This window comes from Mustela nigripes, chromosome 12 (assembly GCF_022355385.1).
Source record: "Mustela nigripes isolate SB6536 chromosome 12, MUSNIG.SB6536, whole genome shotgun sequence".
Classification (NCBI taxonomy): Eukaryota; Metazoa; Chordata; class Mammalia; order Carnivora; family Mustelidae; genus Mustela; species Mustela nigripes.
The window spans coordinates 84,657,119-84,683,030 of NC_081568.1; the positions used below are offsets into that span (position 1 = coordinate 84,657,119).

Here is a 25,912-nt window from a genome sequence, read left to right on the forward strand (position 1 = left end):
GGGGTTGGGGTGATGGACATTGGGGAGGGTATGTGCTTTGGTGAGTGCTGTGAAGTGTGTAAACCTGGTGGTTCACAGACCTGTACCCCTGGGGATAAAAATATATGTTTATAAAAAATAAAAAATTAAAATAATAATAATAATAATAATAATGTTCCACCCATTCAAATCCTACAAAAAATCTGTCAAGAAATATGCAGTAGAAAAGTTGAAAGATAATGTCTACTAGTTTAGTAGAATTGTGCTCAGCATGTGAAGCAAAAGTTTTTCACCCCTTAAACTTATTAGGAAAGGCATTCCATAACAACCCTGAAACTATTTTTTTTTAAGATTTATTTATTTTAGAGAAAGAGCACATGCGTCAACAGCGGGGAGGAGGGGAAAGAGACCAAGTCAATTTCAAGCAGACTCTCCGCCAAGCACAGAACCTCATAAGGGGCTTGATCCCAGGACCCTGAGATCATAACCCTAGCCAAAACCAAGAGTCAGTCCCATAAATGACTGAGCCACCCAGATGCCCCACCCCAGAAACTATTTTTAAGATTTTATGTGAAGATATTTTTCCCAGTGAATCCCTTAAAAATTCAGAGCATTTAGGAAAACAACAATGAAATTGAGTAAGCTTGGCTATTGTGACATGAAGAGAGCTTCAGTTTCCATTATTGGCAGTATATACTCAATATTTATATAACTTTTCTCTTCTCTAAGTACATCCAGTATAAGTTAAAATTTATCAAAATATTTTCAAGGGTTCCAGAAAATGAATATATAATTATTAATATACTGAATCTACACACTATGTCTTCCAAATAGCATGAAAAGCAATCTTAAAGAAAACGTCCATGATTATGGCAAATTGCTTAGAGATGCATCTGTTATTACTTTATTTTGTGACAATTATATACAGAAAGAGTGCCAGAAAAATTGCTTAGAGCAACTGATTGAATCAGTACTTTCCATAACAATGTTGACAGGAAACAAAGCTCATATGGGAATAAGTAAACAATAAAACTGTTTTCCAACAGAAGAAACCCACCTCCATACTACTACTTATCTTTAATTCAAATGGCTATTTCCCGCATATTTTAAGATATTTATAATTAGGATATATATTCAATATAATAGTATCCCATTTTTCTCTTGAGAAGCTGTTTTAATGAGGTACCTCAGATTAAAGATGACCTGGAAATACAGTATATTCCAAAAAGTTATGGTTTATTTTCATGGTGATGATTATTATTAAACATAAACAACAATCTTTCCCATTTCACATGTAGTCGTTTTTCATTAATTTTTTTCTACCTATATTTTTAAAGATCTATTTATTTATTTTAGAGAAAGAGCATCCAAGTGAGCAGGGGTGAAGGCGTAGGGGAGTGGGGGTAAGGGCACAGAGTAAGGGAGACAAGCAAACCTCCTGCTGAGCGGGGAGCCTGCCAAAGGACTCCATCCCAGAACCCTGAGATCACGACCTTAGCTGAAATCAACAGACACTTAACCACTTGAGCCACCATAGGTGTCCTTATAACTATATTTTTAAACCATTATGACATACCAAGCATGGTGTTTGGTGCTATGAACACAATGGAGCAAAAGAGAGGAGATCATGCCTACCCTAGTAAACCTTGTTGTCTTGCGTCTCTTGGGGTGAATCTGGAAAAAGGAAGCCACAGCACCAATGTTAACATGGCAAGTGGAGCAACACACTGTTTTGATACCAGTTTCCTGGACTAGTAGAAGAGAGGTATCAAGAGAGACTTGCCATGCCTTAAAAGCCAACAAACGCCAATGGCTTCCGACAGTGGAGGGCATTTATGGACACTCTGACCATAAACATATTTTACTTATATATTACCTTACAGCTTATAAAAATATACTAACCCATCCATTCTGTCTTCATGATTAGCAATTTCTTATTATCACCTAAGTAGCTATTCAAAAAAAAAAAAAAAAAAAGCCTCATTTGTCTTCTTTAATTCACCCTAAAGAAACAGGATTTTTCAAACCATGTGCCAAAAATAAAAAACTTCAGAAAATCCATATATACACAGTAAATGATCTCCCTTATCTTCTCAAACATTATCAAATCCCAAACTTGGCACATGTAGTTTTCTATAACAATTCAACCCAAAAAAGTTATTCCATATTATCTTTTTCCTCAGCCCTTAATAAAGGGAATAAAAGAACTAAAAGAAAAAAAAATAAAATAGAAAGTAATCACAATAGCAAAAACAGAAAAAAATGTCTTCTAAGTTGTGTTTTATCCCTTAAAATTCTAAATACTATCTACTTAATATAGTCCACTAATAACAGTTGTAGCAAAAATCTTAGGAATAACCATCCTATAAAAATACTTGCGCTGAATGCTATACAAAAGCCAAGCATTTTTTGGTTACATTTAGCCACGCGACCAACGAAAGGATAATCCAAAGTACATTATTTTAAATTGTGGCTTAGGAGGCTATTGACATTTCTGTTTTTTGTAATAATAACCTAGAATGACTTTACTAAAACCAAAAACTGGAATACACCACATCCCAGAGTAAGGGAATTCTAATAGACAAACACTTAAACAAGTAAAACATAACAGGTATTCAAATACCACAATATTAAAATAAACTCAAAGATTTTTTGTATATTAGCATAAGTTTATATAAATGTTCTATCATGAGTTAACAACTTAAAATACAATAGATACTTAGGATGAAGTTTGTCATTAGCAACAGTAGATCATGACGAAGACTCTCTCCTTAACCAAATTTTAAACCAAATTTTAGTAAGCTTCCTCTAAACTCTGTTCCTTTTTAAAATTTTTTAAAGATTTTATTTATTTATTTGACAGAGATCACAAGTAGGCAGAGAGGCAGGCAGAGAGAGAGGAAGGGAAGCAGGCTCCCCACTGAGCAGAGAGCCAGATGCGGGGCTCGATCCCAGGACCCTGAGATCATGACCTGAGCTGAAGGCAGAGGCTTTAACCCACTGAGCCACCCAGGTGCCCCTACACGCTATTCTTTTTTTTTTTTTAGTTAGTTATTTGACAGGCAGAGACCACAATTAGGCAGAGAGGCAGGCAGAGAAAGAGAGGGGTGGAAGCAGGCTCCCCGCTGAGCAGAGAGCCCGACAGGGGGCTCGATCCCAGCACCCCGGGATCACAACCCGAGCTGAAGGCAGAGGCCCCAACCCGCTGAGCCACCCAGGTGCCCTGCTACACTCTGTTCTTAAGAAGGCTTTGACCTTGGCCTTTTGTGTCTTTTCTGTCCTTGCTGGGCCTCCACAGCCCAGCCTTAGCAAGAATCCCCCAATTGTTGGGGCGCCTGGTTGGCTCAGTGGATTAAGCCTCTGCCTTTGGCTCAGGTTATGATCTCAGGGTCCTGGGATCCAGCCCCGCATTGGGCTCTTTGCTCAACAGGAGCCTGCTTACTTTCCCTCTCTCTGCCTGACTTTCTGCCTACTTGTGATCTCTGCCAAATAAGTAAATAAAATCTTAAAAAAAAAAAAAAAAATCACCCAACTGTTAATATCTGATCACACTTGATACTTGGTCAAGTTCCTTAGTCCCAACTTTTAATGTCTAAGTCCTGGTATACCCTGAAGAAGAATCCTATTAGGTCAGTTTTGCAAGAACCCTGCTACTGTTGATGCCTTCTCTTAGTGATTTTATATCTCCTGACCTCCACACCCTGCTCCTTGGCTATAAATCTCCATTTATCCCTGCTTTATTCAGAGCTGAGTTCCATCTCTTGCTCCTATTGCAATAATCTTGAATAAAGTCTTCCTCACCATTTTAACAAGTGTCAGCATCATGTTTTCTTTAATAAAAGAAACCTTATAAGGGATTACGAATTTCTCAGTAAACTTCAGTTGGTAGATTGAAAGAAGGGGAAAAACTAAAACTTTTTCTTAAAATTACTCCTATCAACCAACATCTGAGCACTGAATTGTGTTCAAGGCACCAAGTTTATAGTGTTAAAGATAAAAAGATTTTTATCTTTTTATTTAAAATTTTTTTTAATTTTAAAAAATTTTTAAAGATTTTTAACAAAGAATTTGACTGGCCTTTGTTTTGGCTCCTGTGAGCCAAAGAGACTAAATTCTTAGTATTTCCTGAGTAACAGGAATACCTTTGTTGTTCATGAATCTGTTAAATCACACCTGAGTTTATGCTAACAAGATGACTCAGGATGGGTATGAGTGCTATGAAGATCAGCCATGTGATCAGAGGGATGGGGCTTGGAGCCCCAGGGAGGGAAAGGGGCCTGGAAATTGAGGTTCAATCAGATGGCCAATGGTTCAATCATACTTAGTCAAACATGAAATAAGTGAAACCCCAATAAAAACACCTGACACTTGAAGCTTTGTGAATACACCAGAGTTCTGGGATGATGATAAGCCTTGACTCCACTAGGAGAAGGCACATAAGTACATAAGTTCTGCATTCAGGCTCCTCCCAACTTCCACATTTCACTTTAAGTGTATCTTCACTATTGATTTGGATCCTTTATATAAAAAAAAAAAAAAAAAAAAAAAAAAACCTCTAATAGGGGAGCCTGGGTAGCTCAGTCAGTGGAGTGTCTGACTCTTGATCTCAGCTCAGGTCTCAACCTCAGGGTCATGAGTTCAAGCCCACATTGGGCTCCATGCTGAACATAGAGCCTACTTAACAAAACCAAAAAAAGAACCAAAACAAAAAACCGCTTTAATTGAAAATAATGCACAGGGGAACCTGGGTGGCTCAGTGGGTTAAGCCTCTGCCTTCGGATCAGGTCATGGTCTCAGGGTCCTGGGATCAAGCCCCATCAAGCTCCGCCTCGGACTCTCTGCTCAGTGGGGAGCCTGCTTCCCCCCGCCTCTCTCTCTGCATGCTTGTGATCTGTCAAATAATAAATAAAATCTTTAAAAAGAAAAAAAAAAGCACTTTCCTGAGTTCTGAGTCATTCTAGTGAATTATTAAACCTGAGAGAGTCATGGGAACCTCCAAATTCATAGTAGGCTTATCAGAAGTACAAGTGGCCTGGGAACCCCCAATCTTATGGCTGCCATCTGAAATGAGGGCAGTCTTGTAGGGGTAGGAGGTCATGGAAATCCCCTGGGTTTGTAGCCAATTGGTCAGAAGTATGGGTGACCCGGGGACCCTCAAACTTACAGCTGACAACGAAAGTGAGGGCAGTCTTTTTGGAAACCATGACCTTAAACTAATGGTGGAATCTGATGCCAGTTCTGGGTGGTTAGCATCAGAACTAGATTCTAGTATACTGTTACATACAAGACAAAATTTCTCTCTTTGAGGAGACAGATAAAGGATTATCAGCAGGTCCACGTAAGACCAAAGCCAACCCAGCAAGAACAAGAAGTGGAGTTTTTACTTTGATTTATTGTGCATCTTCAAAATATCATTATTTATATCTTTTCTTTTGGAACTTTCTTGGAGACAAACAAAATTAAACCCACACACAGAACAGTTCAGCTTTTGGAACAACTATATGAAAATGGGTATACAGTTTACACAGTTAAACTTCATGTTTATCAAAATGAAAATGGGGTAATTTCTACTGGGCTTTAAAATTTAAAAATAGCCTTCCTTGTACAAAACAGTATGTGTACACAGGAAGAAATAAAATGGAAATGAAGAAATAAAATGAAGGTAATACCATAGTAGTGATCAGAGAAAACCATTATTTCTCTTTTCCTTCCCCTTCCCACTTAATATATATATATATTTTTTTAATTTTTTATTTATTTGACAGGGAGAGAGATGACAAGCAGGCAGAGAGGCAGGCAGAGGGAGAGGAGGAAGCAGGCTCCTTGCTGAGCAGAGAGCCCAATGTGGGGCTCGATCCCAGGACCCTGAGATCATGACCCGAGCCGAAGGCAGCGGCTTAACCCACTGAGCCACCCAGGCGCCCCCCCACTTAATATATTAAAAGAGATCTTACCAGGTCAATAAGTATCAAAAATTAAAAAAAAAAATGGATATCTCAATATTTTATCACTGGGGTATGGGACACAAACAGTCCCTAAGCCTGAACTAATTTATTTATTATATAATTATTATAAATTTATTTCCAATTTTCTACTATAAAAAATGATGCTGTAATAAATATTCTAACTAATTTTCTGCATGAAATTGGTACTATTTCCTTAGGTAAACTATTTAAAGTATAATTTCTAGGTCTAATGATACATTCTTCTTAACACACATTTATACTCCTGCTAGCTTTGTATATGAATATGCTTGTTTTCTATTTTTTTTAGATTTTAAAATTTTATTTATTTTTGTGAGAGAGAGAGAGAGAGAGAAAGAGAGTGGGGGGGCCGGGGTGGGGGGGGGGGGCAGAGGGAGAAGCAGACTCCCCACCGAGAGGGGAGCCTGATGTAGGACTCCATTCCAGGACCTTGTGATCATGACCTGAGCTGCAGGCAAACACATAACTAACTGAGTCACCCAAGTGCCCTACGCTTGTTTTCTATACTTGATAATGTAAGCAGACCTTTTCCCTTTGCCAACATAAGAGGCCAAACCATTTTCTCAGCGTTGCTTTAAAATGAACTTTTTAAGAAACTGACCCTTTTTAAAAATATTTTTTGGCAATTTTTTTCTTCCACAGACAACTTTTTGCTTATGCTCTTTGTCCATTTAACTTTGGAGCCTTCATCTGTTTTTCTCTAACGTGTAAGAGTATGTATATACAATATGAACAGTTTAAGCCTTTTTCAAATGTATCCAAACTCACCCATAGTTTGTCATGATGCAGTTTATGTCACTATGAATAATACAATGTCCTTTAAGGAGCTTTATAAGTTGGCCAAAGAAAATAGTCTTTATTAGGTTAATGGTCAATTATTTTAGGCTAAACATTTGTACTACAAGGTAGTAACATAGAGCATTAAAGACCTAAAAAAAGCAAATACTCACAGTCACTAACAAAACCTAAAAAAAAGGCAACTACTCACAGCCACTACTCAAATTAGTGAAAAATATTCCATTAAAAACAGATAACAGTTTTCTATTCCCAAACTGTATATACTTTAAACTTTAGAAAAAGTGTACTTATTCATTTCAACAGAGGAATTTGGGATTTAATACTTACCTTACTTTTACTATCATTACTCTCAGAGTTTGCATACAAATTCAAGATTTTACCTTTTTCTAGAAATTTAAAAATTAATAAAAGTGAATATAAAAGATAAGGAGGGAGAAGACACATGAAGTCAAAAGGGAAAGGAAGAAAACTGATGTCAAAAAGTGGATCCTTAGGCGTCTGGGTGGCTCAGTGGGTTAAGCCGCTGCCTTCGGCTCAGGTCATGATCTCAGGGTCCTGGGATCGAGTCCCGCATCGGGCTCTCTGCTCAGCGGGGAGCCTGCTTCCTCCTCTCTCTCTCTCTGCCTGCCTTTGCCTACTTGTGATCTCTCTCTGTCAAATAAATAAATAAATAAATAAGAAAGAAAAAAAGATTAAAAAAAAAAAAAAGTGGATCCTTAAAACTCATAAAGAACCTTAATCCTCAAAACAGTCTTTATATATATATATATAATATAATTATATTCATATTATATATCTTTATAAATTATATATATGTTTTATATTTATATATATTTTTAAAACTATATATACAGTTTTCTGAATTTTTCATCTTTTTGATTAGCTGATGAATGTACTTTTTAAAAAAGATGCTAGATTGTTAAAAAAAAAAAAAAAGTTTTGGCCTTAAAATTGTTTTATCATCTGGGGCACCTGGGTAGCTCAGTTGGTGGGCATCCAACTCGGTATAAGCTCAGGTCCATGATCTTGGGATTTGGGATAGAACCCCAGTTTGGACTTCTAGCTGGGCGTGGAGTCTGCTTGAGATTCTCTCTCCCTCTCCCGCTCCCTCTGCTCCCTCCTTTCACTCTTCCTCTAATTAAAAAATGTTTTATCATCCAAAATCTTACTTTTCAAATTATAAAGTATCTGTGTATATTAAGTTACATCAAATATAAATCACCTTACAGAAAAGTAAAATTGTCTTCTACATCTAATGTTATGTAAATTATTAAAACAAAAAACAAATTTACCCTAGGAATTTGCAAGAATACCCTTAATAATACTCCACAAGCTATCAGCACATTTAAGGCCCAGAAACTGGCCAAATACTACTACTTCCTGCCATTTTTAAAAAAAATTTAGCTTTATGGCTGTTAAATGCATCTTCATATTTATTAATAATGCAAAAACATTTGTTATAAAAATTAGTAAAAAAATTTAAAAATTAGTAAAAACTAAAGGAACAAAAACTTAGTAAAAACTAAATAAAGGAATAAAACTGAATTTTCAAAGTGCTCATAATGATCTATAAGACTGTCCAACTAAAGGAAGCAACACCAAAATATGAACTGTCTTCAGGCAGTACAACTACAGGTGATTTCTTTTTCTTTTTTAACAGATTTTCTTAAATTCAGAAATGTGTATCTTTTATTTTTAAGATTTTATTTATTTTATTTGACAGATAGAGATCACAAGTAGGCAGAGAGGCAGGCAGAGAGTTGGCGGGGGGCAGGTGGGGGGAAGCAGGCTCCCCACTGAGCAGAGAGCCAGATGCAGGGCTCGATCCCAGGACCCTGAGATCATGACCCAAGCTGAAAGCAGAGGCTTAACCCACTGAGCCACCCAGGTGCCCCAAAAATGAGTATCTATTATTTTTATAACTAAACTTTTTTTTTTTTTTTTTTTTTAGAAAAAGATGAAATGTACCAAGTCAAATAACTAGAAGTAACTTCCTGATCTTCAAGGAATTGACTCCTCAAAGAGAAGGGTTGGTTTTTAAAAACCTTACCTGGTGATAGCTGCTCAAAATAACGGCTACAAAATAACACCCTGCACTTCATACAAGCAGAGTTACAGTAAGACAGTACAGTCTATTTTCATCTAAGTGTCAGTACTATATGCTTTGCTATACACTGTTTCATCAGTCTGAAGGCTAAAGCAAAAGTTACCAGTTATAGTAGAATTTACTTTTTAGGGAAAAAGTAATTACCTCCATAAACGAAATCCCAGATTTTTCTCCTTTTTAATGTTATAAAAGTAGTTATGATCAAAATTAAAATATGTAGAAAATATATGGAAATGTTATTCTATCTTGATATATCACAAAACCCAGCCCCCTTTACCTTAATATAGTGCTAAACACCATCCAGAAACAAACAAACAAACAAAACAAAACAACCTGCTAGCCAAAAAGAAAAAAAGAACTCAGATATGAAATGGAAAACTAAAGAACTAGTTAGGTTATTATTCTTAGCCATATCAGGGCAAAATAAACAAAGAAAAACCAGCCTGTCCTATTATGGAAATAAGGCTGCTGTGTCTGCTACAACAAAAACTTTTAAGTCAACTATTTAGCAAAACCAACTGCGAAAAGATAACTGGTCAAAGGAGAAATATAGCATCATCACTGGATGCAATCCCAAGACAGTCAAGGAGGTAAATCTTTGCTCCTTCTCTTCTATTTCCAACTCACATAAAGAGAAACAGGATAAAAAAAAAAGAGAGAGAGAGAAACAGGATAGCGTAGGATTCAGTAATCACAGGCAAGGATAAAGAAAGTAATCACAAAATCTCAAGGACCAATCTTAAACCTAATTTGTGAAACTTAACCTAGAAGGAAAGTTTCCAGTTATTTAAAAAAATGAAAACAAATATTATCCTGTAGACAGATGAATTATCTAAAGATCAGCACAACTTAGAAAATAGTAAATTTTGATGTATACTGAGGATTTTATTTTGCATATGTATTTATATTCTTTCTGCTGAGTTGTCTTCTCAATTTTAATGAATAAATCTATCTCCTTTCTTATGGTTTCAATACTCATTTAAATACGATAAAATAAGCATAATCTTAGTTTCCGCTCTGCCATAAAATAGCATGACCAAGTGTCTGGGCCTAACTTTCTTCACTTACATACAGAAAAATATTGGTCCAAATGACTTAAATGAACACTTCCATTGTAAATTATTCATTCTATAGTTCTTCATGAGGACTTCAAGTTATTTTGGGTAACATTCCCCTTTAACTGAAGTAACACTGTCCCTAGATGAAAACAGTGGGTATATTCCCCAGTCATTCACCACATCAACACTGGTGAAGACAGTACTACAGATTTACTTCCACCCCAAATCCATCACTTCATCCATCCTCCAGCACAATAAACGCATCACTACCTACTTATTTATTTACTTACAGAGGAAATGGGTAAACCAAGCCCCACTACGGAGAGGACAGTGGTTGTGACGGTACTGTCATGGTACGGATACTGGATGCTGTTGTCTTTACAGAAAAAGCCTCTCTGAAATGGACTTATTTGGCCCAAATTTAGAACAGCCATAGGCATGGAAGCTGTTGGGGAAGGGAAAAAAGATACACATGGTTAAATTCAATTCACTTCATTATGAAGTAAACTCTACTGAATGGGATGCAAATTTTAACCATATTTGGTCCTTTCTGAAAAGGATCAATACTCCAAAATACCCAAGAGTAGAGATAAAGGAAACCATGCAGCATTAGCTTGTCCATATCAGCCCCACACTTATCAAGTATAGATTCTCTTGCTTGCGTTGACCTCTGATTTTAAAGACAATCAATAAAAGAAATAACCAGAGAAGGGAGCAAAATTGGCCCATAGAACAATAAAGCTGAAAAAACAGGAGGCTTTCTATTTTACATTTTGTAACTAGTTTATTTTTAATCAAATTGATTGATATCTTTAATATGTTTAAGAAAAAAATGGAAAACTATAAATATATTTAGTTATCAATAATATCATAACAGCCAAAAATCCTCAGGGTGGGGGGATAGAAACCTTTGTTTCACATTAAAAAGCAAATTAATAGGGTTAGGAAAAAATAGAAACCATAAGTGTATTTGATAATAAAAACAGAAAGAAACTAGCCTTTTTTCCCCAAAGATATATTTAAAATGATTAGCCCTGCAAGACTTGAAATCACTTGAGCCAATAATACAGGAATAATATCCATTTCAAATTTTTCACCCAAGTAAAGTGAAAGACCAAAGAGAAGTTAAATAACTTAAATGAGAAGCCTTGTAATATGTTGAAATTTACTATGTTTTTATGCTTTGTTTTATACAATTCAAACACTCTCACCTCTACTTATTATATGTTCAGCACTAGGTTAGGCCACACAAAGGGAGAAAAACTAGTATAAAACTGACACTAGGTTCAAGAGCCTAAATCTTAAGTGTAGAAACAGAATGTATATTGGAGGAAATTGCTTAAAATTTAATACCAAGATAGCTATGGAGGGGGAGGGGTGATGAAATTGTTCTGTATCTCGACTGTGACGGTTACCCATAACTCTAAGCATTTGTCAAAACTCACAGAATGTACATCAAAATAAGTCAATTTTATACTATGTAAATTTATAAAGAAATACCATAAAAAAGACATTAAGTGTGTCTAATTTCTAAAATGATATAAAAGGTCCTATAGGAACTCAGAGGTCAACATGAACTAGAGTAATTAGAAAAGACTATTTTTAAAAAGGCAACTGAGTTGAACCTGTCATAGCAGGTAAACCACAGGCAATAGGGAGGGGCTCAGGGAGAGCATTTAGTGGTACAAAAAAGCAAGGTCAGCATGAGGTCGCACTAACAAGAGCACAGAGGGAATGAGCAAGGGGTTTTCAAGGTATGTAACATTTTAGTGCCAACCTGTACTGCATGCTCACACATGCCAGGCACTGGGCTACACAGATTAACTCCATTCTTACTTATAACCCTGCAGGTAATACCACTTCTCCCATTTTTCACATAAGTTATTATGAGGCTTAGACAAATGTGGGCCCTTGCTAAAACGTAAGGAGTAAAACCAGGATTCCAGTACAGGCTGTTTCTACTGTCATTGTATATGTGGCCTCCCATGGAGGCAAGTGATCTGGATAAATTAAAATATGAGAACTGTGATAAGAAGTTGGGAGGTGGGAGACTAATGATTTGAAAAGCTTGTTCAGTATAAAATACATATTATGTTCATGGGGCGCCTGGGTGGCTCAGTGGGTTAAGCCTCTGCCTTCGGCTCAGGTCATGATCTCAGGGTCCTGGGATGGAGCCCCGCATCGGGCTCTCTGCTCAGCAGTGAGCCTGCTTCCCCTTCTCTCTGCCTGCCTCTCTGCCTGCTTGTGATCTCTCTCTCTCTCTAAAAAATAAATAAAATAAAATAAAATAAAATACATATTATGTTCATAATGAAAACTCAAAGTTAATGGAACAAAATGTTCTTTGCTATGGATAACTCTTAATTCTTCAATTCTGTGGTTTTTGTTTTTTGCTTTTTTTGTTTTAAGATTTTATTTATTTGACATTGAGAGACAGCCAAAGAGGGAACACAAGCAAGGAAGGTGGGAGAGGGAGAAGCAGGTTTCCCGCTGAGCAGGAAGCCTGATGTAGGGCTCAATCCCAGGACCCTGGGATCATGACCTGAGCTGAAGGCAGATGCTTAACGACTGAGCCACCCAGGCACCCAATTCTATGGTTTTTAATGGGAAGAAGAGAGCTTGAAATTTTCACATTTAGTAAAAAGAATTACATATTTACAATACTGGCCTAAAAAAGGACTTTTCCTGTAGGAAATAAAATATCACTGCCCTCTTAGCTCAGTCATGATCAGCAACAGGGTAAAATAGGGGATGCTAGAAATTAAAAAAAAAACTAACAAACAGTAGAAAGGAGACCATTTCATATAGCCTTGAAATAATCCAGTAATTAGCTGGTAAGTAATGTGTTAATAGTGAAAACAGAAGAGAATGCACAGAGGAGTGTTCTGAATATAGAAATGATTTAACTTCATGCCTAACTACAAGTGCGGACGTAGACCTGAAGAGGACGCTTCAGGGTTTGGCAAGAAAGAGAATGGTGGGCCCACTGACAGAAATGTGAAGGTGTGAGCGGGACATGGTTTATGTTGGAAGAAAATTAGTTTCGTATTGAGAATATTGCCTTTGGGGTGATCTGGTAACTTCTTAAATGCTCAGCCTCATCTGTGACTCTTCTCCATGCAGCCTTTAAGATTCCAATCACACCGAATCATTTGCTATTGCCTTTCCATGTTATGTTTTCAAAACCTCAGGTGGCTTTATTTACATTCAGCCTTCTACTGGGGATACCTGCCCTCTCATTTCCCCTTCAGTCCAAGGCAGGCACGCCCTGTGTATTGGTCCAATGGCAAATTATACACACATCTATCACACTATATTTCATATTGCCTATGACATTCTATTACCAACTTGAAGGCAAAGACTATCATTCTCATATTCCTTACACCAGGCGCACACACACACAGTGGGCTCTGAATAAAAATACATTAAATGGCTATAATGGGAAACAATCAGAAATAGAAAGAGATACCCAAGATACTGGCATTAGAGGTGGTAACTTAAGCCAGGGGAATGCAACAGATCAGAAACAGCCTAAAATCAAAACTAACAGAGATAAAACAATCAGCTAATGACTAAATATCCATAATGAAATCATGGACAGACTGTAGGAAAAAAAGGAAAAGAGGATGACTACTTGCTCTAGAGGGCAGAAGTTGTGTCCATTTTTTTTAAATAAGATTTTATTTATTTATTTGACAGACACATCACAAGTAGGCAGAGAGGCAGGCAGAGAGAGAGGAGGAAGCAAGCTCCCCGCTGAGCAGAGAGCCCGATGCAGGGCTCGATCCCAGGACCCTGAGATCATGACCTGAGCTGAAGGCAGAGGCTTTAACCCACTGAGCCACCCAGGTGCCCCGGTTGTGTCCATTTTGTTCAGCAGCACACAATGGCCATTCTTGCAAAAGAATGAACAATAGAGAAGTAGGGCAATGTTGTGATACAAAAGCCAAGAGAAGTAGCTTAGAGTAACAAGTCAGTATCTGGGCAAAGGTAGGATGCAAATACTAAGACATCAAGGAGAGTGAGAACTGGGTAGTCTCTGAGGTCTGAGGGAAAAGGGATCTTTGGATAACCACCCTTTTATTATAATATTATGCCACCTCCACTAACAGAGCAATATCTTTATGAAGAAACTTCAATAATGAACTTCAATACTGGGTTGTCATTGTCTAAGCATGAATACTTTCTTCTAGTTAAATATATTACAATTATTTCCTTTATTACTCATATATTACACACACACACACACACACACGTACAACCCTATGAACTGAATTCTGTGGCCCCCAGAATTCTTATTTTGGAGCTCTAACCTCCAATTTTTTCATATTTGGAGGCAGGTCTTTTAGTAGGTAATTAGGGTTAAATGAGGTCATAAATCTATTAACTTAATCCAATAAGACTGGTCTCATAAGAAGAGGAAAATAAAGAGATCTCTCTCTCCCTCCATGTACATGCACCAAGGAAAGGGCATGACAGGACACAGGAAAATGCAGCCATCTATAGGCCAGGAAGAGGGTCTTCACCTGAACCCAAGCATGCTGGCATCCCGATATCAGAATTCTAGCCTCCAGAACTGTGAAAAGATAAACTTCTAATGTTTAAGCCACCCAGTGTATACCATGTCACAGCAGCCCAAAAAGACTAGGATGGATAAACACACACACACACACACACACACACACACACACACAGGCAAATCTAACCTCCCCCTCAAGAATAAACAAACACCTCTATTTTAAAAAGCAATGGAATGGGGAAGCTGGGTGATGGACACTAGGGAAGGTATGTGTTGTGGTAAGTGCTATGTATTTTCTAAGACTAATGAATCACAGACCTGTGCCCCTGAAACAAATAATACATTAAATGTTAATAATTTAAAAAAGGAAAAAAAGGAAATGGAATATTCTCTGCTATAAAGATTATTTTCAACAGTAATTTTAGGGGATAGTAATGGAGAGTACTGTGTCTAAGTATTATAGGAAGATGCTTCTCGAAATAAACCATTTCATGGAATAGGTGTATCATTATATAAAGGATATAGAAATATTTTGACCCAAATCATAATTCTAGGAGTTTTTTTCTTAATTGAAATATTTCCATATGAGAAGTCGCTTTTTAAAAGTTCTTGCTAAACATCTTTCAGTCTTCTAAACACACTTGTTAACTATAGTATGTCTGCTCTTAGTGCATGCCTTCTAAGATATACAGAGGAAGATAAATAAATGAATACCTTGACAGATAGATAAGCTTTCTATATTCTCCTTCAATAAAGTGATAATTGAAATCTCTCCCATATTATAGTACATACATCCGTAAAGACATGGTATTATAAAATATTCCAAATTCCAAAAGGATAAATGGAATTACTCTCAAACACATTTTAAAGAGAAATTAATGTCAATTTTTAGTATGTAGAAGCACCAGGTTTTTCAGGTCTCTTTGCAAGGGGACTTGGCACAAAAAAAAACGGGGGGCGGGGGGGATTGGCACAAAGCTGTAGCAAACCAGTTGCTGCAGTTACACCACCCTGTCTTCAGCTTCGGGATGTTTCTCATGGCCAGAAATGCTCTTAGTCGTCTCCAAGATCAAAGCATGCAGTAAGGGACGCCTGGATGGCTCAGTCAGTTAAGCATCTGCCTTTGGCTAAGTCACCATCCCAGGGCCCTTGGGATGGAGGCTCACAATGCGCTCTCTGCCCCGCGGGAAGCCTGCTTCTCTCTCTGCCGGCCACTCCAGTTTGTCCACATGCACTCCAGCTAAGGAGCATGTCTCTCTCTCTCTCTGACAAGTAAATAAAATCTTAAAACAAAAACAAAGCATGCAGCAAGCAACAGCAACACAAAGCCACCAGAAACAGATATCCAATTTCCATGACAAATATAGTAATGCTGTATTAGCCAGTGAAGCTGCTTTCTGTGTTGCTGTACGTGCATACACAGCAATGCAAAACTGGAACAGAATGGATCTTGTCCCCTGTTGGCAATGTCACCCCAAAGGAATGGAGAGATCAGTCATCATCCCAGCCGGTATAATATTGAACGGTTTCAAAACAAATTCACAACTGATGCCAAGTAAAAGCACAGTGCACCCATTTAAATACGGCATGATTGAGAAAATAAAGCACATCAGAAACGTAAAGAAAAATAAGTTGAAGCAACAATTTTTAAAAAGTGCTAAATTTACCTCATGAGAAGAACAAAATAAAAATCTAGACATTATTAAAGTGATTAAATGGACTTCAGTACATACTACCTCCCCATGTTTTCTCAAAAGATCCTATTTCAGACATCTAAGTAAGTAATACGCCATCCAAGGAAATTCATATGTCCATTCTCTTGAAAATCTCCCTTCTTATTCATTCAGACATTTCAATTCCTATTATATTGCAACCACAGTGCCAGGAAAAAAGACTGGAAGGGGAGACAAATGAATAAGAGTTCACCAAAAAATGTTTAAAGAAGAGATAGATAGTGCTGCAGGAAAGTAACAGCTATAATTACAAGCAAAAGTGAAGCTTAGAGTATTGAGACAATGCAGCAATCAGGACCCCAGCAGGAAACAGCACCCTTAAATGGAGTAATTTAAGGACCACTTAATAAAGGACTATTTGCAAGATATGGAAGACTGTCAGAGTCCAGGGACAGTGCAACCTCCTGAAGCTGCCACACTTAAGCCTTAAAAGTACAAAGAGAACAGCTTCATGAGAACTGTGACCTCTGGGAAAGCAAACAACACATGAAGTGGCAGGAGAAGCCAAAAAAAAAAAAACACAGCAACCCTACTCGCCTCCTGCCAATGTTTCCCATTGTCCAAACACATCTAGAACTCAAAGGGCAAGGTCAGCCTCCTGGCACTGAGGGCAGAGTAGGCAATGATGAGAACCAGTCCACAGAAGGAAATGGAATATATCCAGAGCCACATATCAGAACGAGGTAAAACCAGTTAGGGTCTCACCATGGAATAGATAATAAATAAAAGTGGATAACTGTGGAAAGCCTCATCAATGAACTGTTTACAGAATCTGTACTAAAACTATATAGTAGGAACTTTAAATTTTATTCTGTGGGTAAAGGAGACATATAGTCCAATCTGTACTTTAGCAGGGGGAAAAACTCTTGAGAAGAGCCATATAAAGGAAAAGGCAGTGTAAAGTTAGAATAGAGGGAAAGTCCAGAGCCAAGAAATAGTGTATTTCTTGTATGTGTATGAGAGATGCTAAGGTTATGAGAGAAGCAACAGCTGGAATAGAAGAAACAGATTCTAAATATATTTAGGAGAGAACTTTAGGCCATGTCTCTTGAAACATATACATGGATAGGTGTCTTTCTTTTACACAAATCTACCTACATACATTCAGTCTTCGGTATCTCTCCAGAATATATTTTCCACTTTTCCTTTGAGTAGATGAATGTTAGCATTCCTCCCACAATTCTGCTTACAATAAGCACTTTAAGGAATATTTGTTGAATAAATAAATGAACAAATGAATAAACAAGTGAGCAAAAGCCTCTGAGGCACATAAAACCTTTGTGTAACCATAAACTCAGGTTTTCAAATGTTTTAAGTAACTTGAGTCTTTTGGGAAGAAACATTTAAACAAATAAATCAAGAAAAGACCCAAAAACAAAAACAGAAAACGGATTATCAATCTGAAGTTCAAGAACATGCTAGGGAAGCACTTCCAATTCTATGTTCTAACAACTATTTCTCAAGCATGTTTTCCACTAGGCAGGCAAAGTGTTGACAAATAAAGATAAACAGGCTGATATACCCAAGTTGACTGCTACAAGAAATTTATAGTTCTACAAATGCCTGGAATCCTGAGGGCAATGCCTGTACACAGAAAGCTTCAGATTTGGCTATTGTGGAAGCCCTTCTCCTGGCAGCACCCCTTACTCTTTCCTTAGGGAGTAAAGAAGTTGGGGCCCCAAACCAATCCTCTTTACTGCTTCCCCCAAAACAGAGGCCCACAACTTCCCTGCCAAGAAAGCACAAGGGTCAGATGTGAAAAAGAGAGGACAGAAAGTATAAAGCATTAATACTTCAAGACAGAACTTTACAAATAATTAACAATCAGCTCCAGATCCATCTTTTCCTATCCTCTTCTCTAGAACCACTAGAAACAATCAGATCTGAAAGTTAATCACCACTAGAAACAATCAGATCTGAAAGTTAATCACAAAGCACACATTAACCTACCTACCAGTAACAGCAGTATTGGATTTCCAGTCTCAGCACCTGCCTCTAAATATCTTCAGAGTTAGCAAAGAACTTTGTTCAAGATTCCCACATAAAAATGTTATCACATACTGTATAACTCTATAGTACATACATACTGTACACTCTCAGTAAAAAGGATAAACCATAATGTGGTATCTTATTCACCAATAAAAAATATTTGCTCTTACCAGAAATACCTAAAATAATCAGCAGCCTAACTCACAACACTCTTAAATAGCCATCCTGCTGGTTTTGCAGCAATTTATAAACCCAAATCACAAAACACAAACATCCTTAGAAGAAAGGTTTCCTTTATAGTGAAAAGATTAATATTATGGTTGTGGATTTTGACTGTGAATCCTTATAGGTTTCACTACTCAAAAAACAATTAATCATCTTCCACGGCCCTTCTCATATGTCCAAGAAGAAGAATAAAAACTAACATGTATTGAGCAAATATTATAGGTTACCATCATGCTAAGGCACATACAAGTGTATGTTATCTTCATATAAAAACATATTGGGGAGATTAGGTGGTATGTGTCTGACTCTTGATTTCAGTTCAGGTCCTGATCTCAGGATTGTGGGATCGAACCCCGCATCAGGCTCTGCACTCAGCGCAATCTGCTTAAGATTCTCTCTCCCTCTTCCTTTGCCTCGCACTCGCTTGCTCTCAAATAAATAAATAAATAAATATATTTTTAAAAACTGTACTTATAAATGACTTACTACCATAAAATCTGGAAAAAATTTTAAAACCTAATGAATAAGTATGGATCATATACATAGAAATATCTCCAATATATTGTTAAGTAATCAAAATAATCTATACAAACACTATATTCAGTATAATTTCACTTACATAAAACAAATTATGTGTTTGTATCTAAATTGTCATCAGAATGCCTAGAATATAATCACCAACTTCTAAGCAGTTATGTCCAGAGATGGTATTCATACAAATCAGGAAGAAAACTGATTTCCTACTGTATATACTTCCATGTTTGAGCATTTTACAATAAAACAAAAGGCCAAAATAATTAATTTTGAAATTTAAAAAAATACTTTATCACAATGAAGAAGTTTTTCATTGTGTTTCCTGAAATGCTATACATGCAACCTACCTGAAAAAGTCCTATCTACGGGAAATACATTGTTTGAATCCAGGACAAAGCAAAAGCCTATTTTACTCTCCTGTTTAAAACAAAAAAATAAAGCAATTAGAAATCATCCCTTCAATTTTCCTTCCATTTCTATTTTTTGGAACAGTTTCAGGAGAATAGGAATTAGTTCTTCTTTAAATGTTTGGTAGAATTCCCCCGGGAAGCCGTCTGGCCCTGAGCTTTTGTTTGTTTGGAGATTTTTAATGACTGTTTCAATCTCCTTACTGGTTATGGGTCTGTTCAGGCTTTCTATTTCTTCCTGGTTCAGTTGTGGTAGTTTATATGTCTCTAGGAATGCATCCATTTCTTCAAGATTGTAAATTTGTTGGCCTAGAGTTGCTCATAGTATGTTCTTATAATTGTTTGTATTTCTTTGGTGTTAGTTGTGATCTCTCCTCTTTCATTCATGATTTTATTTATTTGGGGCCTTTCTCTTTTCTTTTTGATAAGTCAGCCAGGGGTTTATCAATTTTATTAATTCTTTCAAAGAACCAGCTCCTAGTTTCGTTGATTTGTTCTATTGTTTTTTTTTGGTTTCTATTTCGTATCTTTAGGGTAAATACCCAGTAGTGCAGTTGCTCACAAAACAAACTGAGGGTTGCTGGGGGGAGGGGGTTTAGGAGAAGGGGGTGGGATTATGGACATTGGGGAGGGTATGTGCTTTGGTGAGTGCTCTGAAGTGTGTAAACCTGGTGATTCACAGACCTGTACCCCTGGGGATAAAAATATATGTTTATAAATAAAAAAAAAAAGAAATCATCCCTTCACTTTTTAACCTGACTGACAGGATCAGAAACAAGTACACTTACAGTGAAATAATTACTTCGAGGATGTCTGCTCTCATAATTTTTGAGAGCTATGCTTATCTATCACATATTAAGTAGATAAATCAAAACTCTGTATCTAGGTGCGCCTGGGTGGCTCAGTGGGTTAAAGCCTCTGCCTTTGGCTCAGGTCATGATCCCAGGGTCCTGGGATTGAGCCCCACATCGGGCTCTCTGCTCAGCAGGGAGCCTGCTTCCTCCTCTCTCTGCCTGCCTCTCTGCCTACTTGTAATCTCTGTCTGTCCAAAAAAAAAAAAAAAAAGAATTAATTCAACTTGACATTCCTACATCTTCCCCTAATTCTCCTTCCCACCTCCGCTCCTCCCATTTGTATCCTTTTCCATCATCTCTCTTTGCTCTCTATATATTGCCTCCTTATCTGGTTATATTATAGAACTAAAGTCATTTTTAATATTAGTTATGCTAATTACAATTTTATGTTTTCTGTCCTAGTTTCAAAAGCAGGATTTTGGGGCTCCTGGGAGGTTCAGTCATTGGGCGTCTGCTTTCTGCTCAGGTCATAATCCCAGGGTCCTGGGATCCAGCCCCACATCAGGCTCCCTGCTCAATGGGAAGCCTGCTTCTCACTCTCCCACTACCCTGCTTCTGTTCCCTCTCTCACGGTGTCTCTGTCAAATAAATTTAAAAAACATTTTTTTAAAAAGCAGAATTTCATTTCTCGAAGGAAAAGAGAAAACATTCGTTCAGTACCTGCTATTTGTCAAGTATTTGTCTATGTATTGTCTCCAACAATTCCATGAAAGGGGGAAAAAAGGACAATCCTCTAAAATCTGTAGATTTGAAAACTTAAAAGTCACTAAATTGTAGGTCAAGAAGAATTAAAATGAACATCACGAAAGTTTGAAATGAAAGTAAAATAAATCAAAGCTTAGAGTATAGAGCTAAAATACTACCCATAAAAATGAAGACCTTTAAGTTTATACATCAGAAAAGATGAATTAAGCATTCAATGTAATAACTTATTTTTAAATCTCAAGAAAGTGAAAAGAATATGGATCAAATATTAATGAAGTAGAAAAAGAAGCAAAAATCAGATCAATAAAACTAAATGAGTTTCTACAGGTTAATGAAATGATCACTCTTGTTAAAGGCTTAAGAAAATGAAAGAAAAACACAAATAGAGCAAATTATTAAAATGTACTACCTATATCTCTGGGCTAAATCTTAACCAGAAATTCAGAAACACTAAGTAACTCACCCAAGAGTACACAGCTTGTGGGAATAGAGTAGGACAAATAATCAATATTACACAGGTGGTAAGGAGGGAAGCCAGCATTTTAACAAAAAGTTCCTTATATTTTCACCACATCATACCACCTCTTTTTTTAGGAAAGGAGTCTAACCACTAGGGTCTCAGTTTCCTTAGCAATGAAAGACAAAGAAGAATGACATTATCTCTTAGGTCCCTTTCAGTCAAGTCCATGATTCTATGAGTCTAAGCTGATCTGCACATATAGACAAAAGCTGACTTCCTTCGGTCAGATTGCGGGTGAAAGTGGAATTGCTTTGGATGAGCTAGGCTACATCTTAATCTACTATGTGTGAGCTGACTGAGACATCCTGATGTCTAAGTACACTTTGCTGTAAACTACAGAAGAGAAACATGAAACCTCAGCAAAACTTAAAACAAAAATAAACAATGAGGGAACTGCTTCTAGGAGCTCATGTTTTACCAAAAAAGGGTAATGCATAAAACCTTTATGTAAGAAATATTCTCCCTTTGAAAAAAAAGGTCCAGCATATGTCAATTTAACCATGTTTGTGCGTTTTTCTACATATAATATACTTGAGTCTAACAAGTAAGTCTACAGTTACATTTGTGAAATTTGCTTCTATGAACCCTTTCATTTTCCCCTTTTAGCAATCCTAGGTTAAAAGTAAACAAAAACTTTTTGGCTCTTTACTATTTTGTGCTACCTGAGCAGTTTTTAGAAAATTGCATTCATTCCAAACTTAAGGAATGTTCTTTATTTGGTGTCTAATTCAGTTTGAACAAAATACATTTGTGGGGGTGTATAGTATTTTTCTTGCTTTCTTTGGAAACAGGTGTTATATATTCTCTACAGAATCACTGGAGAAATCATCCTATTGACAAGAATTATGTGTTATTTCTGAATAGAGTTTTCTTCTCATCCTTTATAATGATCATTAGGTGTCCAAAAGTAAAGAGAATCACTCAAAAACTTTCCAACTTGGGGCGCCTGGGTGGCTCAGTAGGTTGGGCCGCTGCCTTCGGCTCAGGTCATGATTTCAGAGTCCTGGGATTGAGTCCCGCATCGGGCTCTCTGCTCAGCAGGGAGCCTGCTTCCTCCTCTCTCTCTCTCTGCCTGCCTCTATGCCTACTTGTGATCTCTCTCTGTCAAATAAATAAAATCTTTAAAAAAATTTTTTTTTCCAACTTAACAAATTAAACTAGTAAGTTTGTAGGTAAGAGAGATGGTTTCCTTTACAGATTCAGTGCACTCCTAATTAATATGCGTCTTCATTTGACACAAATGTTTCACATCTAGTACACAGCTAGACACATCTGACACTCAAGAGAGAATGAAGACTAAAGATAAATACCAGAAATGATCAATTATAAAGAGGACAGGCCATGAGATTTTATTTAGATCACTCAGAGAAAGTGACAACGGCCATAATCTAGGAAAGAAAACACGAAGTCGACAAAGCCAACTAATAAGGAATGGAACTTTCAGGAAAATAGAATGAGAACGTGAAGGAAAAGATAATGTCAGGGAAAATAAAGGGGCATTTTTTAAAAATTACCAGTAACAGGAGCTACTTTTTACTTAACTCTCACCCTATATCCTGACAGAATTCTAGGTATTGCAGCTTTGTAATCCCTCAATAACTTGAAAAGGTAGATATTATTACAACATTTTGAAGATGAAGAAACCTGCCCAAGGCCACATAGTTGTAGAATCATTGATTAGGATCTGAACACAGGCCAATGAGGCCATGAGCCCACTGAGTTCATTTGGTCTTAACAAATGCCACTTACAAGGAAGCTGAGCAGAAAAAGAATAGACAAAAGGTCACTGATAGAAGGACTACAGCACCTGAACTGAGTGAGAATAGAAAGACTGATGAGATTTAAGGAGTGAAGACTGAGCGTGTAGAGGTGATAAGGGCACCTGGGCAGCTCAGTCAATTAAGCGAGAAAGGCCTTAACGATGTAAAGCTACAACCAAAGTAGATGGAGGAAATGAAAGCATAGGTAGACAACCAAGACCATCAAGAACAGGTTAGCTAGCATTTTTTACAAAAAAAAAAAATTATAAGCTTCCTATTTCATTTGTATTGCTACGCAATGTAGTCAGGACACAAGTCCTCTTTGGGGAAGTCACGTCCAGTTACTAGTACCGACTTCACCCTTTTTCCCTGTTCCCATGCTTCCCCTGCCCTTTGGCCCTGATGGAAAAGCGTGGCAAAGAATCTAGTGAACTAAAACAGTGTGCGTACCTCTGTGCGTATGGCACCATACTGAATATTTAACATTAACTTTCACTTCATCCTCATAATACTAGAATAGAAGCTGCATCAGAAAAGAATTTTTTTGTTTTGTTCCCTGATCTATCCCAAGCACCTAAGTCAGTGCTTAAAAGAGGGCAGGCTCTCAACAAGTATTTAATGAATGCACAAAGTCACCTTGTAAAACAGGTATTATTATCCCCATTTTAAAGATGAGAGGATGACTCAGAAAGGATAAGTAACTTAATTAAAGTCATAGATATAATAAGGGTGAAATTAAAAATATTTAACAACTAATGCTGCACCAGCACTGGCCACTCAGAACAGACACCAGCTGGTGCTAGAAAAGCTGGGTTCTGCTTCAACCTTTCAGTTGAGGATCTTAGAGAGGTCCACAGCAGGGTGGTTGTGGGCTGGAGAAAGGAAAACTCAGATGTGTATTACTGGCTATCAGCTGTGATAATATGTGGTAGATCCAGGTTTCAAACATGTACTTATTAACTCTAAATCCTTCTAAATGAAGTGGGAAACAGGGGCACCTGGGTGGCATGATCGGTTAAACATCTGACTCGAGGTTTTGGCTCTTAAGATCAAATCCTGCATCAGGCTCCATGCTCATCATGGAATCTTCTTGAGATTCTCTCTCTCCCTCTTCCTCTGTCCCTCTTGCTCATAATCCCTCTGTAATATAAATCTTTTTTAAAAAACTGAAGTGGCAAACAGTATCATTTGCTAAAAAAAATCAGAGACCAAAGGATAAATGGAGGTTTTCATAGAGAGAAAAACATCAAAACAACTGTAATGGAATAAAGAGACTAACACACTCAAAAACTGCAATGGGAAATGGAATTAGAAATGCATTAAAGATTGATCACTGAGCTCAAACTGTTGCCAGACAACACACACACACACACACACACACACACACACACACACAATGATTCAACTCAAGTAAGGCACTGAGAAATAACAGAAATCTGAAAGGGCAAAGTGAAACTATACTGTGAGGATGTTCTGTCCCAGGTAAATATCGTGGATATGTCTCAATAAAAAATAAAAAACCAACACTGGCTCTTGAGCAAGAAAGGGCTTGGTGAAAGCTGTACTGCAGAAGGATGAGTTTGTGTAAGATAGAGGTGGAAGAGTGGAAAGAGCCCTGCACCAGGTAGGAGGGGTCGACAGCACTGTGTTTGGGTGTGATTCACAGAGATGGTACGTGAAGTATCCGGGGCAAGAGTTCAAGAAACAGAGCAACCTTGGGCTTTCACAAACACCTGTACTCTGGTCACCGGCTTGAACTGACCACAACATTTCTGTGGCTTATGGTTTTACTATAAAAAGTACTTAAGTATCTTGCTGGGGTTTTTTTCATTTTGTATTTAAGTTGGGACAAAAGGGAGAAAAGGAGGTTTCATAAGTGACATTTACCAAAGAAGGATTTTACTTTTTGTACTTTTCTGTCAATAATGACCTACAATGCACTCAACCTTGCAGTTTCTTAGTTCATCAAGACACACAAAGTAAATTTGTGTATATATTTAAACAGATGTTTTTGAAAAAAGAAATCCAGGACTAAAATGGCAGGTTATTTTAATATGGACTCAGATTGCTACATGCATGCATGCACATACACACACACAGCCTATTTATTCATACACCAACAAAAATAGAAAGGAAGAAGTTGGTCACCTGTTGTTCCCTGCCCAAAAGACACACAGTGCCAACTGGCCAGGAACATATATTCCTTCCACCCTCTCATGGTAACAGTTGTTCCCTTTCTTTTTCAAGATGGCAAAGTTCACAGTAGCACACTTTCCTTGCAGATTTCTATGTACAAAAGGCAAGGAGATGGCTGACGTAATAGGGTGTGGGAGAGACGGCTAATTTTCTTCTATTTTAATTTCTCCTCTGTGCACTTATCAGCAATCTATTTTGGGCTTCTTTGATATTTGAAGCTGTAACTATAATCATTTCTCAGCCAAAAAAAAAAATTCTGTTTATGTGAGACTGGAATTTGGAATGATAAAAGCATTTTGAGAGTTCAAGGTCAAAAACTGTAGCAAAATTGTACAGTAACATTTACATCATTAGTGGTTGCCTAATTAGAAATGCATTATGCTAAGTCAAGAAGTCAGACTCAAAAGGCTACATACTGCCTGATTTCATTTATATTACTTTATAGGATAGAGAACCAATCAGTGGTTGCCAGAGATATAGGATGAGGAAGGATGTGACTACAAAAGAACAGCATGTGGGAATATATTTGGGGCAACGGATCAGT

The 25,912-nt window shown here is 37.2% G+C and overlaps 1 protein-coding gene across 2 annotated transcripts in view; it reads right to left on the reverse strand.

Annotated features, from left to right (window-relative positions):
- PLPP1 (phospholipid phosphatase 1) overlaps nt 1-25,912 on the reverse strand; it is a 95,437-nt gene that overhangs the window by 50,525 nt on the left and 19,000 nt on the right. Inside the window, exon 2 of one of the 2 annotated variants that reach the window (XM_059417874.1) lies at nt 10,217-10,371. The exons of the other annotated variant lie outside the window; for it this stretch is intronic. Coding sequence (XP_059273857.1) covers nt 10,217-10,371 — 155 coding nt within the window. The remainder of the gene's footprint in view (nt 1-10,216; nt 10,372-25,912) is intronic. 2 annotated transcript variants of the gene reach the window in all.